The sequence below is a fragment of the Athene noctua genome, chromosome 13 (genome assembly GCF_965140245.1).
Source record: "Athene noctua chromosome 13, bAthNoc1.hap1.1, whole genome shotgun sequence".
Taxonomy (NCBI): domain Eukaryota; kingdom Metazoa; phylum Chordata; class Aves; order Strigiformes; family Strigidae; genus Athene; species Athene noctua.
Window position 1 is genome coordinate 9,146,842 of NC_134049.1, and position 14,866 is coordinate 9,161,707.

Genomic DNA, 14,866 nt, shown 5'->3' on the forward strand with positions numbered 1-14,866 from the left:
CCCTCAATTACACATAAGCGCTCAACCACAGGCACTATCCCAGTCACCTAATAGCCCAGTTCTTGTGCCCAGCAGTATGCTCTGTTGATCCCAGAACACGGTCCAACTCTGTACAGGCCCTAGACTATCCATCATCATAGTCCATGCCTTGGGTTTTTGCAAAACCCGCTTGATTTGTGAGATAAAGTATATCGCAGCTATTGCTGCACAGGTAGGATTTTGTTGGAGTCTCAAAAAAAGATAACAAAAAGGGCATGGGGTGAGCCAGTTGTTTTCTTGATTTTACGAAAAACTATAGAAAATATAGAAACACAATTAACATGAGGTTTCTTAAGCTAGCCTAGAGGTGACTGATAATTTAATATCTTACTGTAAGATCTCAGATAGCTGTTTCCCTGTTCAGTGGATGTAGATTGCCCTCTAGCGAGGACATTGCAGAGCAAATAATACCATTCAGCTTGCAGCCACCAGAATGGGAACCCACAGTATTTTAATACCTGAGCCACAGGTTGTTTCTGAGGTGGCAGTTTGCCGTGCGATGCGATTAGTGTGAGGAGGAGCAGCAGTCACCTCTCACGGGTGCTGGTGTGTGTACCTGCGCTGGCTGGAGCTTTCTTGACATTTACTTTTTGTTTGAGCTAACCGCCTCTGCAAACATCTCCCTGCTGCTGTCGGATCACTAGCAAAAGGTCCCTGCTCTATTCTGCTTTGAAAAAGGGGAGAATATTCCCTGGGGATTTTTGGTGAAGGATGATCTTTTTCCGTGGTTTTTGTCTTACCGTTTGCTCCATGAAACACGCTTCAGTTCTATGGTTTCACCTGTATACACACCTGTGGTTTGGAGATCATCATGGGACAATTCTGTCTCTCTTCAGCCCAACACTGGTACATCCAAAAGGTGTTGCGTGGAGGGTTAGAAATGGTCCTTGTCCTTCTGCCTGCGTAGACGCCTGTGCCTGTGTCTGTGCCAAATGACAATTTTGGTGTGTTCCCGGTTCTCCAGAGCTGTTAAACACTTACAGAAAATCATCAACCAGCAATAGGTTTAAAAAAAGAAAAAAAGGAAAACAAATACCTGCTGCCTGTGGCAAGCAGGTCATACCTGATTCATCCTGTCCTCAAGATCTTACTTAAACCAGCACTTCAGTTTAAACTCTGCCCAGAGCTGCAGAGCTGTCCTCTCCTGGGCTGTGGGTGCCCCGCGTCAGCTGTCTGTTGGCCACAGAGTCCTTTTGCTTGCACACACAGGTCCCCTCAGGGCAGTGGCACAGCAGTTTGGCAGCCGCCTTGGCTCCTTGGTGCCTGTGGGAACCTGTCACAGCCCTGGGTGCTTTGGTTTCCCCAGCAACCTTCCCTCAGGGGGGCCATCCCTGCAGATGTGAACCTGCAGGCAGTTCTGGAGGAGCAGGTTTCTCTGGGTGTTGGGTACCAGGCTCTGGGCTGAGGATCTGCAATTGGGAAAGAGGAGGTGCTCAGGTCTGCCTGGGTTTTCCTTCCTCTGAGTCCTTCTAGGGAGCAATGTCGTGACTCCTGCTGAAATCCAAGGGCTCCTCATCCAAATCATGGGCTCAGTTTGCCCCAGGTGCTGCTCCAACCCCTGTGAGGCCCAGTGTGTCCGTGCATGCTTGACCATAATTACATAGAAATTAATAATTAACATTTAGTCATCAAAGGTAAACCAGATCTTTGGTTGCCAGCTTGATATTAGATTAATAGTCATGGCTATTCCTGTTAGATGTTGTCTGTTTAAACTCTCTGACTAAAAGCTCAACAGTTTACTCTAAAATCCGTGATTTCCTGCATGCAGACTGCCAAAGGCACAGCCTGACTGCATGTATGGCTGGTACGTGAGTGAAGACAGCACCCTGCCATCAGCACGATCCTCCCGGCGGCTGTAGGACCCCCGGTAACACGATGGCGTTTGGGGAGCTGGGGTGGACTGCACAATCACCCAGCCTCCTCCACATGGCACCTGTGGGATGAATGGCAGGCACTAATGCCATCTAGTGACCAAAAACAACGCGATGTGGATATTTTATAAAATGCCACTGAAAATTTTATAGCCCCAAGTGGGGCAGGCCTTGGGGCTGGGAAGCAGGGAGATGGTGCTGGAAAAAGAAGTCCCTTTTCCCTGCTCGCCTGACCTGTGTCTTTCCTCATTTCACATCCCATGAAATGCTTCTGCAGGTAACCAGGGGCTGGGATCTCTCACATGAGGCTGTATAAATCCCCAGAGGAGCAAGGCACAGGCTTCCTAAGCAGCTCTGTTGATTGAGGAGCTCAAATTCACCGACTTACTGCTGAATCGTGGAGCACAAACCCAATGCCCGGGGACAAGGTGACTGCAGGAGGGGAGATGTTTTGCTCCATTACTGGCGTGAACATCATGGGCAGAGACCCTGGGGACTAATTTAAGCTGGCAGCATGGGCTGCAATGCGGTGCCATTGCTGCAGCTTTGAGTTTAGCTGAGATGGGGCAAGGGATGGCAGCTTCTGCCGCTGTCCTCATAGCAGCAACTCCTTACTGCAGCTCATACAAGCTGACACTTTTTTTTTTTTTAATCCCACCACGTTTATTTCTCCCTCTTGGCTTCTGTAGGTGATAGCCGTGAAGGCATTAACGTGCTGGGTTTCTGCACGGGTGACTGGCTGGAGACACCATTGCTTTGTACCTACATATTCATCTAGCCAAGTCATGGTGCCACAAACCTGGAGGAATTAGTTTGTGATCTGCATTTTAAAAACGAAAGTGAAGTTATTTCTGACCATACCAGCTTATTCTGCTTGGCTAAGCTGTCATCGGCAGGTGCGGTTTGCCTTGCATAGGGCTGCTGGTCCTCTGGGAATATTTTGCAGCTCTGATAATTTCTCCAGCTCCTGAGAAATGCACAGAGAGAGAACTTGGGAATTAAAAGTTTCCAGTTAAGAAACTTGAGGGCTGAGATAGCTGTGGTGAAGTGCATTACAAATGCACCAAGGTGTCAGGCAGCACTCCCAGAGAGATTTGGAGAGAAACGTGGGATGTAATCCACTGCCAAAGGTGAGTGAGCAAAGCAACCAGATGAGAATAAGCTCCTTCATGGGACATTTCTGAAGTGCAGCAACACCAAGAGTGGTGCCAGCACAGGCTGGCACATCACTGGCTGAGGGTCCAGAAGAGCTGCCTTCCTCACCAGTCCCACGAGTTCATCACAATACTCTGCCCTGTGCTGCTCAAACTTGCCCCCCATTTCCTTCAGAAAGCCATTTACAAGGGTCCTTGGGGACTTTTTGTTGTTTTTCTATCCCAAATGTGAAGGTGCCAAATATGTTCCTGCTGTCTAATTTACAAATGTTTTGTATTATCTTTGCTGTTTCTTTTTCTGGGTTTATCCTTGTGTCCCCCTGCCTTTCTGTCCTGGATAACTGAGAGTTGTCAGTGTACCTGCAGCATTCCTGGTTGAGGGCCAAAGTGGGAGTGAGAATAATGCTTCTAAATATTGTATTGAAGCAAATAAGTCATTCATACATAATAGCTCTTTGCCTGGCGTTACAATGGCAATTTCATGCAGGTTTTGCAGGAGTGAGCAGTTGTGAGAGGCTGGAAGAGCTGTACACCTTGGAGAATATTTGTCATGTGGGTATGATATGGAGAAGGGCTTCACAGATTGGGAAGAGTGCTCCTACTTCTGTAAAGGAACTTTATCCAGCAGTCTGTGACAATGCTGCATTTCATAGATTTGCTGACCCTAAATTCTGAAAATATCCCTGTCTACCAGGAGTTTAGCTAGAGGTGGCAAAGGTAAAGACTTCCCTATGGGGAGAAGACATGTGTGCTTTACCTTGTGCTTTTGAGTAAGACATCCTTTAGAGCAGCCAGCTGACCAAAACACAGTATACATCCACACTGTCTTCTCAGCTCAGTAGAAATCCGTCAGCATTACCACAGCTCCATCTATTCTTTTTTCCTGAAGAGATGCAGAAAAGCAAAAAGCACTTAGGGTGCTCTTTTGCCTGAAGCATTCGACACAGAGATACGTCCCTATCTATTTGGCGTCAGTAGGGCAATAGCGTCTTGCGGGAGGCAAGCAGAACAACTTGCAGTGAATAACCTGAGTCTAGTACTGATTTTCTCTTTTCTCTCTCCTTGTAGGGATCCTGTTTACGATGCTGGTATTTGGACCAGCTTGTGGATTTATCTTGGGCTCCTTCTGTACCAAAATCTATGTGGATGCTGTCTTCATTGACACAAGTAAGGAGAACTGGGTTCAGTTTCAAATCAAATATGCTAATGTTGTATCAGCAGGACAAAAATGTTGATGCTCACAAGCAGGAAACTGCTTCTCGTTCCATCTTGAGTGCCTTTTGCATGTATGGGTGTCACTTTTAAAAGGTTTTATGATTGGCATTCAAAAGTTTTCAACTCTATCCCCATAGATAACAGATTCATACTAACTAAAATTTGTTCCCCTCCATGGGCTTGAGCTTCAGCCTAGCTCTTAGAGGACACCTTAAAATATTGCTGTGGCAGGGCACACCGGCTAGCCACGGACATAGTCTTGCCAGGGAAGCTGTGTCCAGAGCACGGGATGAAATCTGGAGAGGGCAGTCCAGGCTCTCTGCTAGAGGCACACCAGTGAGACCTATGCCCGGCACCTTCTGCATATGACCCTGTCTGGATGGACAGATTCAGCCCCACAGCATTACTGCTTTTTCCCAGAGCAGTGCTAATTATTGCTCGCCTTGAATCTGCACTTGGGTTAAAACAAATTGTTTGCAAATTGTCTTTTTGTACATTAAGAAAAAAATCTGCAGATTTTTATTGCTACCTGCACTATGCGCTCTTTGTCGTTAGAGGGCAATGTGTGACAGGCTGTTCTCTGCTGCTCTCCAAGCCCTTTCTTTGGCTGTAGACGGCAAACGTGGTGCTTCATTCTTTTCCCTCAGTTGTTCAGATGCTTTTTCTACAGTTCTCAGCTCCATCTGATACCACAGACTCTTATCTTGCCGCAGGGGTATTGTCCCCTTTCAGGGTGTATTCTAGTTCCGTGATGTTGCAAATGCATCTTCACAGGATGCGTTTCAATGGAGCTGAACCTTGCAGGACTCAGAGCAGAATTGTGCAAATCTGGAAAAGTGCTACTGCCTTTTCTTTGTCTTGCATACATATGGCAGATGAAAAAATATAAAGAATATCAAACGAACAGGAAATAAGTATTTTTTTTGATGGCTGAGACTTTTAGCTGCAGCTTGGTCAAGCACCACATGGCCTCTTGTCATTCCTTGGCTTTAGCAAAGATATGTCAAAGAGTCATTTGGTCCTGTAGGCAGTGGAGCTTGTTTGAACCCTGTTACATATTTGAACATTAATTTACTCCAAAATACAAATGTGCAGGAGAAGATACTTCTTCTCTGAGTAGGTGAGGCTGTAGAACTCCTCACTGTAGGGTATTAAAAGTCTACAAATGGATTAAAAAACAATTGGATGTGTTTATAAAAGAAAAAAATGAAAATTACACCAAATGTAGCTTAGAAAGCCCCTGAGCCACAAATCACAAGAATTATATCAGGTATACGTTGTCTTTATTCTTGTGGACTTTCTGGGCATCTGTAGCTGGTTACCATCAGAGGCAAGATGCTCAGAGGCAAGATGCGGGCCTAGCTGAAATGATGTGATCTGCCTATTTTTAACATAAGGTGTTGCCCCGTATTTACAGCTCAAAAAGCCCCAGACACATACAGAGCCACAGAGGAGAACGGTGGAGTGTTATCACTGAGAAGCCTGGCGGGGCTGTGGCTCAGCAGGCCAGAGGGAGGGTAGAGCACTTTCCAGCTGCAGGTCCAGCTGGCTTTGGCCATGGTCCATTGCTGTGGTGTGAAGGCTGAGGCATGCGTGGCCTCCATCTGGTTTGGTATGGGAGTTTCCACGTGGCAGCTCAGGGCAGCATGAGGAGACCGAGCTCCAGAGGGTTGAGCCCTCTCTGCTCCCCGTTTTGGGCAGGAGGTGTGGGATGCCAGGGCATGCTGCTGTGCTGCTCTCCATACAGGGCCTATTTTAGGAAGGGGATATAAGGACGACCTTGGTTTATGTGGCTCTTCACGTGGCTGTGTTCCCAAGAACCTGAAAGTAAAGCACTTCAGGCAGGAGGAAATAACAGCAGAAGAATCCAATCCCTCCAAAACACAATTTTTCAAACTTTATATATATTTGAGAGCTATGTGTTATTTTCCCTAAGGAGAAAAGAGTTTCCTTCCGTCTCTGCTCAAGAGACAACTTGATTGCCTCACTTGAGACAGATTTTTCAGAGTGGTGGTAACCAGACAGACATCATGAACGGAGGAGCTTGTTATTCCAGCCACGCAGACCCGGGTCTGCCCTGGGAGGCAGCTCCAGCACTGGGCACCCTCTGCCAGCTTCCAGTTTCTTCTTTCCTGCTGCTTATTTTTATTCCCTCAAACTGACTCCAGAGCCTTCTTTTTCCTTATCTCTGCTGAATGATGGCCTACAAGATACTCTTGCCTTTTACTTTGCTTTTCTTCATTTTCTGATGATTTCTCTACCTTTCTGAGCCCACTTGATGCAGTGGATGGGTTTCTTTTTCCAATATTTAGGACTGTTTCAACCTCCACACAGTCACAAGTGCTCATAAAGCTCAAATGTCCATCTCTCCTTTGCTGAAAAGGGCTGTGGAGTCAAAGCAGGGAGAGCATTGACCTTCTGGAAAACAAGGGTAAGCCAGGATGGGGGTGCAATGTCCTTGTCTATGCTGCTTCTCCATGCAGGTCTTTGTGCCACTACGTATGTCAGCTGTGTGTGCACACTTGACATGCTGGGACAGTGATGTCCAAAATTTTGGTGCCAGCACAGGTGATGCTGACTGGTATACAGCAGCTTCATTAAGCTGGCAGAGCCAAAGACACTGGAGAGCATCCCTGGTTACAGGATGTTGCAGAAGCTGGATAGACAAGGTGATGGGTGCTTGTCCAAAGGACCTCTTGGATATGAAGTTCACTATGCATTGGTGGCTCAAGCGGTATGGGTGTGGGATGCACTGTGGCTCCCCACCTAGTGTCTGGGAGCCCCTCACCAACTAACAAAGCCCCCAGCAACCATCTTCCAGCCTACAGAATCATTAACACTGTCATCGTCTCCTCCCCATGGCCAAGCCACTGACACGTGTGTGTGTGTGCCCTTGCAGGTAAGCTGGACATAACCCCAGACGACCCTCGGTGGATCGGTGCATGGTGGGGAGGCTTCCTGCTGTGTGGTGCCTTACTCTTCTTCTCGTCCCTGCCGATGTTCGGGTTCCCGCAGTCCTTGCCGCCGCGGCCGGAGCACACTGGAGAGAGCGAGCAGGCCATGCTTCCCGAGAGGGACTATGAGAGACCCAAGCCAAGCAACGGGGTCTTGCGGCATGCGCTGGACGGGGAGAGCAGCACAACCTGCTTCCAGCAGCTGCGAGGTGAGACACTGGATTTTGTCATGTTTTCTATGAGTCAGCAACATGTTAAGAGCTGGTTAGATTTATTATTGGTCTGTAATTTGGGCTATCTACCTCTACCCCCAAAAAAATGCCCCAGAAACCTCAGTATCTTGAAATATCAGTCTCTAGCTTCTAATTATCTCGGGTATTGTTCTTGGTTTAGAGACTGTTCTACTTGAAAGGTTTGGGGTTTTTTAAAACTACAAAGCTTCAGAAATGCACCATAGTCCTGTAATGTTGACAAAAAAAATGAAGGGGAACACAGCTGCCAGAGCAATTTGTGAACTTTCCAGTCTACTGTCCTGCTCCCCTCTGCCTCCCAGCAAGGACAGTTAAAAGAAATTAGGAGCTCCCAGCATCTGAGCTGCAGCTTAGTGAAATCCCAGATACAAAGCAATGAGTGCTGGGCACCACTGCTGCTCTTAAACTGGGATGAGGAAGAGGTAGATACCATCCCAGAATAGCAGTAAAGTGGCAAGGCAGAGTATGGCTTGTAGCAAATTAGAGTAGAAAATTCCTCATCGTGTCCCACAGTGATGGAAATGGAGCTGGCTCTAATTAAGGTCAACTAAGGATCCAGCATTTTGTGGGAGAGTGTGGGCAGATATCCTTTCTGTAGGCTGCACTGGAAAATCCTTCATCTGAGAGGGCGGTTCTGTAGCACTCACTGGTGGTTGCTTCCCACTCTCTGTCACTGTGGCAGAGTGGGTTTCATTACTGCCTAATGCATTTAGATAAATGAGGAGAAAATCACTTATTCCCTGTGCAGTTGCCTTAATTTATAGTTGAATGAGGTGCAGGTGGGAAGGAAAAAAGAGACTTTGGGGAAAAAAGTGTTTTCTTAAATATAAAAATGCCTTGAATAGTTGATGTGGTTGTTCATTAAGGGAAGGTCAAAGATGTGCAGTTTTGACTTGATGAGAAAATTCAAAAGAAAGGTAAAGGGATAAATTGTTTGAAAATTTGTCAGTAAAACTAATTTTTTCATCCTTTCATCCTTGTTGCAAGGATTTTCTCAAGTTTGAGGAATGAGCTTTTCCCATGGTGCATCCATTTGGATAATTCTGTGGCTTTTGTAATGGACTTATCAGAGCATTTGCTTCTGGCCACTGAGTTTTTGGAATGGGCACGGGAAATTTTTGCAGGTTTTCCTATAGAAAAATGAAAGAATATGGCATGTCCCTGCTGCTTGGAGGGGCAACAGTTCTGCCCAAGGACGGTGCTGAGCAAGCTGAGTTTCTTGCACACAGGGAGGCCATGGGAGTGTTACTAGAGCATCTGTTGCTCATTGAAGTAGGGAAATTAAACTGCCACATCCATATGCTTCAAAGTATTGATTACATCAAGAGGCACCACAGTCTTCCACACTAGCCTTCTCATTGCAGGTAACCCTATTTTGAATCAGGCAGTATTCCAGATGATTCTTTGTAGATGGACTTTGAAATACAATTTGCATCACATCAAATAAGATGGGGAATGACCTTTTTAGTTATGCCTTTGAGGCTGTCACAGACGACACAGTGTTGGTAGCTGACATCTCCTTTCAAGTCCCTTGCTGCTATTGTCACAGTCAGAATGTGGTCAAGAGTCATGTTTGCTAAAGTGCCTGCCTGGAGATGTTCAGGCACGTACTGCAAGGGATGGCAAACATGCCTCCCTCATTCTTGATGAGCAGTGTTTAAGGTGATGGCTTGAACCTTGCTGTGTACATACATTATTTTGCCAACAGCTGAAATATATACATGCATTCCTGTGTGGTGGCACCTGGTATCCTTAATGTGTTTGCTGATTTTATAAAGTTTCCTTTGGGGAAAGTTAGACCATTTAGCCTTTTTCTAAGGCTAAAAAGGACTAGTAATTATATACAGAAGTTAAAAACAAAAATGTGCATGCGTAGTCATGTCTTCTGTCCTGTCATGAGTTTTGGAGTTTGCATGTATTTGCAAAGCTGAACAGCAGAGGATGTACCTATATGTGGGATTGTGAGTGGAAATGCTCATTGGGCTTTGTGTGGCCATAACTGTGACTTCTTTTTAGCAAGTGTTGTCTCTGCAGCTCGGTCCTGGGTAGGTGTATTCCAGGCATAAGCCCATGTCTACATGGATCATCCATCTCTTGTGCACAGTATGGAGAGGAAGAGTTGTTTCTCTGTACCCATCATGCGAACACACAGCGTATCTGTGGTGCATCCTCAGAGGCTGACCAGAGTCTCCTTTTTGGCTATTGAAGGGGTTTGGTTGTTTTTTGCTGTTTGTTGGGTTTTTTTAGCATTGCAGAGACCGCTGCAAGTTGAGTGGATGTGGCAGGAGAGGAAGTGGGGTGGTGTCTGTTGGAGACATGCTCCCAACTGGGTCATGGCTGTCAGCTAGCGATGTGGCATGGCTGGCACGTGGGAAGATGCTCAAGACGCTACAAGATTTGCTGAAAGACAGTGAGATGCAGGGCTAGGTGAGATTCCTTGCCTTGTCTCTAGCCTTAGCTTGCAGAAAAGATAGGACTAATATAAAAGCAACCTGCTCAAAGTATCAGAAAGTCTCTTACATCTCTATTAAGGTCTAAAAAGGAAGGAGGGCTCAACTTTTGGGAAGCCACGGCATCTCTTCATGTGGGGTATTTTCATGCCAGGAAAAGAAGCATCCTTAAGATGAGCTTTGAACTTGAAATGAAGACTGTGCCTTTGAATGGCACAAGGTGAAGAGGCAATCAAAGGCAGCAGAGGCAGCGGGTGGCTGCCATGGCAGCTCTGCACAGCAGCACTGGCAGGGGTATGATGGCTCAAGGACGGTTCTGGGAGGTGCTTGCCATTGCTGAACTGGTGTGTGAATGCTGCTCTGCTTTACCTGATTAGTATTTCAGTTAGGCAACACAAATCCATTTGGGAGCACAGGGAAATGAAGGATTAAGAGCAGGGAGAGGATGGATAAATGCTGCCATTGCTCTTTGCTCTCAGCTGGCAGCCTGGCAGAGTTGTTCCATCCCTGCGCTCTCCTTATGGTCTGTGAAAGCACCTCAGGCGTGAGCTGCAGCAGTCCTTGCTGTCCTGGGGGCACAGCTTTGCTTTCCTACCTCTGGTCTGCTTTGGGGACCTCTCTGCTATTCAGGGCCAGAGACAATGCTCAGCTATGTCAGGGCACCTGTGCCCTCTGCTCGTGTCTGTCCAGCATTTGCCCTCCCACTTGGTGTTAACATGCTGCCTCTAACCCACCACCTGCTCCAAGATGTGCTTGGAAATATTTTGCTAAAATCATTTCTTTTCATATGGAAATGTCACTCCTACTGAATTGAGCGGTCAGTTTTGATGAAATTTGGTTTCAGAATGCTTCCTTAGCTTTATCTTTAACACCCCTGAAACATTCTGCTCTAAATGCATTTTGTTTTGCAATGATTTAAACCAGAAATTCATTACATTCTGCCTGTCTGTCTAGCGAGAAAGATTAAAAACCTAAAAGGATTGAAATTGATATGGAATCCTTCAGGTTTGGAGAGAGAAGCTCATTCACAAGGAATTAAAAGAAGACTCACTGTGGAATTAAATGAATTTCAAAACTGCACATTCCCTAGATTTGGAAACATTTTGGTTTCTGTCCAGCTTCATTTCCAAGAGCGTAGGAGAGCTGGGATGTACAGCTGACAGCTGTCTTGTCTTCTGTTCGGTTCCTTCCTGCTCTGTGTATCAATCTGCTGAATACCTAGAGAGGGAGCTGCTCTGAATCCTGGATTTCTCTCCCCAAAAGTGCTCTCTGATAGCAGACACGCAGCACTGGGCCAGAAGCTCCCACCTATGCAGAGGGGTCCTGGGCCATGGAGAGCCTGTAGTCCTTGGTAGGAGTTCATAGAATTGAGCTGGATTAATGGCTAGTTTTAAATTCATGGCTCTGCAATTCATAGTGACAAGCTTTTGGAGAGGGCTCCATCTGTACTTCCACTCATGGCCATAGCGGTGAGTCTTTGGCCCTGATCCAGATGGGTACCACAACCTTAATACCTTTTTGGATTTGGGTCTTGGCTCCCTACCAACATCTAAAAGGCTTGCTGAGAAATCCTAATTGTAGATAAGGGGGAGGTGGCTGATCATAAAATGCCCCACATCAGGTCCCGTCAGTCTCCCACGTTTCCTTTGGCTTGGATTTCATGAAGTTGTGGACTTTGTTGGCCGATTCTTGACTGTTTCAAAGCCAGCATCCTTGTTATCAGAAGCTTTGATTAATTCAGAAAGGCCTTCAGCCTGCATGCTTCAGGATAGAAGCTGAGGTCAGGCAGAGTATGTCTGTGTCTGAAAAGATTCTGTTCCTTGCTGTGATCTCCCTGATGCGGGTGAGGGAGGCTTACGTACCCCTCTGAAATCGAGCAAAGGAGGCTGCTGGGGGCAAGAGGATAAACTAGAAGGACCTGCTTTCCTTCCATAAGAACATTACTATTGCTTCAAGCTAGTATCTGTCAAGAAGCCTCTTTGACATGGGCATCATCATTTTCCTTCATATCCTTTGTGATACTAATTTTGCCAAGACCACATGGACTTCAGCATATTAAACTCATATGACATATCTTCAGCGCCTCTAGTCTTACTCCAGCTTCTCTTTTATAGGAACTGCCTCTTTCCAGAAGGTATTTTCTTCTTGCTGCCTGCACTGTTTTCTTCATCCCTTATTCCTCAAGCCAGGTGGAGATTGTGCCTTTTGTTTTCTGTTCAGATCTGAGGCTTGCTGCCTACATTGCTTTTAGAAAGTAATGTTTGGCTCAACACTACATTTCGCCTTTCCCTCACTGCACTGTCCTAGGTGGACTGGGCTTTAAACCTCCCTCTAATTTATTACTTTGATTTCTGTGTTCCTCATCTTTACTGCAAATTGAAAACATGTCTCTGTAGGGTGCTCCAACTGGAAAAAGGGGCCTTGGTGATTGTAATGTTCCAAACAATTCATTTCAAGCACCAACGTGATGATTATAGTTTGTCGTTTCTGGAGAGTAGTTAAACCTCATGTAATGAGGTTGCCAATTATCCCCGGTACTCCCTGATGTTTAGTGACAAATCAAAGCTACTTGGTGTGCATGTGTTTGCTTGACAAGTCCGTGGCCTATCACCCACAGCTGGCCCCACAGCAGGAGATAGGGAGAATGCTTGATGCCTTGGCATGGGTGTTGCTAGGGGTGTTAAAAGGTGGGAAGTCAAGGGATTGGCAGAGCTGTTGGAGAGCTTTGGGACATCCTCCTGGGTCACTTCCAACCTATGGAACCTATGGATGGTCCTATGACCAATGCTGCACGTGGATGGTCTGAAGTGTTGGGTTTTTAAGTACTACAGCAGTGAAAAGAGGTTGAGGTTTCTTGTTCTTCTCAGTGAACCTTGCCAGGGCAATGAGAATTGCTTTTCTGACGTCATTTCTGTAGTGTATTGGGTGCACTGGGGTAAGGACATTAAATGAGCTGGTCCTTCTGACTGTGGGAGGTTGTCTTTCTGTGCTGTGTCTAATACAGCTCGTGGGTTCTACAGGTAAATTTCTGAACCTCCTTTGAATCCAAAAGACCTTTCCCTTTTCTCATTTGGTGAATGGGCTTCAACCTCAGATTTATAGCTCCGAAGTGCTGCTACAAAGTGTGCAGCTAACCTTTGGGCCAACAAGGTGCAGGGTAACGTTTATCATGACTTTTGCTGGGATTGGCTCCCGTGAAGAAGCACCATGCTTAGCTGTTGTGTTCCCCAGGGCTTTACTGGCCCGCATCAGACATTTTCCATTCCCCCTTCATACCCAGCACCATATGCCAGGCAGCTGAAAGCACGTCACTCTAATCTATTGAGAGATTTTTAAACTTCACTGCTGACTTCTGATCTTGTTCCCAGAGGTATTTCACCCCAAGAACCGAGACAGATAAGGCAGCAGCAGGTGTCAAATGATTCATCTTAACGGGTGGCAGTAGCAAGATGAAAGGATATTCATTTCTATGGGGAGCCTCCTGTCATTTCCCTTAGAAAATGAAAGGGAACGAGCTGGCCCTGGCTGAGGAGATGGTGGAGGCTGCCAGGCATTACCTCCCTTGCCTCTGCATCTTTGCACTGGGTACCCTCCGGCTGGTACAGAGCCCTGCTGCAGTAGATGGTGGCCAAACATGCAGTGAAGGACAGGACCTGTCCCAGAAAGCTCAGAGGGAGAAGAAGCAATGATGAAGTGATGGGACTTGTAGCCCAACACTGCCAGGCAAGGCAGTCACAAGGGCCTCTTCTCTAGTGTGAGATGGTATAATAACTCTGCAACATTTTTACTGTCCATCCCCAAGTACAAAGGATGGATTTTGACCTTGGTAATGCATGATGGTTGGGTACCAGCTTTGCCAACTTCAAAAAGAAACGTCCATGATCTTAACTCCCTCCTGCAAAAGACAGGCTGTCATTCTTAGTATTTTGTGGATAAAGTTAGAGGTAGACCTTTGTGTCTTTGCATTTGAATTGGCACAAAGCTACATCTCGAGGAATCCATTAATCTCGAACAAACTGAACTCCAGAGACACAACAGGCATTAATACCTTAAATATGGCTTTTCAAGCTCAGCACTGCCAAGTCCACCTTTGCATTTTCCCTCCTTTCCTTGGCAAGAAGACGAAATTCTGTAGGTGGCCACCAAAGAACTGAAAGAGGCAGCAGGTGGCTTCTGAGATCTATCCACATCTGAATCCCCCACCCCCGTTCCTCCCTCCCAGTATTTTTTTTTTCCCAACGTTCTACTAAAATATACTATGCCTCCTGCACCTTCATTATGTTCAGCAAATCCTCAGGAAGCAAGAATTTTATACAGTGTGAAAAAACATGTGTGATCTAAAGAGACCAGAAACTGTGGAGTGGCCCCTTTCAAAAAGGTTAGTTCAAACCTAATTATAACCCTTTCTCCCCTCCGCTCCAAGAAAGAACCAAGGGGACCCAAGCAGAACCTTGTCAGAGAGCTGTGCGTTCACTTGCTGAGGCTAGTGCAATTAGATTTTGCACCAAAAAAAGCCCTAAGGGTAAACAGAAGCCAACACCAGAGAAATCTGTCATCTGCCAGACCCTGGTACACCATAGGGGATGTGGGGGATGATTTTCAAAATGCAAATAGGGGTCCACTGAGGCTTCACTACACTTCAGCAAGGTAATTTTCAAACTTAATGATTTTCACATTTAATTCAGGGAGAAATTAGTCATCAGATACTGAGACAAAGCAAGGCTCTCTTCTGTACTGGGATGCTCTCTTCTTCAAGCTGTGTTATCTTGGCAATAATTAAAATGTTCGCTGGAGTAGAAAATGTGCTACCTGATTCATTAGCCAGATTTTTCCTTTGTAAGGTAACTCGTGTTTGCTTATCGGAAATAGAGATGGGCTTGGAGAAGAGGACTCTGGACTCTAATGATTCAGGAGGGAGGAGCCAAGGCATCA

The 14,866-nt window shown here is 46.2% G+C and overlaps 1 protein-coding gene across 4 annotated transcripts in view; it reads left to right on the forward strand.

The window, feature by feature from the left end:
• The window catches only part of SLCO3A1 (solute carrier organic anion transporter family member 3A1), a 148,462-nt gene that overhangs the window by 108,054 nt on the left and 25,542 nt on the right, over positions 1 to 14,866 (forward strand). For all 4 annotated transcript variants that reach the window (XR_012634462.1, XR_012634463.1, XR_012634464.1 and 1 more), the window contains exons 3-4: positions 4,133 to 4,231; positions 7,179 to 7,442. Coding sequence is in view for 1 of the 4 variants with exons in the window: in XM_074916989.1 (XP_074773090.1) it covers positions 4,133 to 4,231; positions 7,179 to 7,442 (363 nt within the window). In the remaining 3 variants the exon portion in view is untranslated. The remainder of the gene's footprint in view (positions 1 to 4,132; positions 4,232 to 7,178; positions 7,443 to 14,866) is intronic.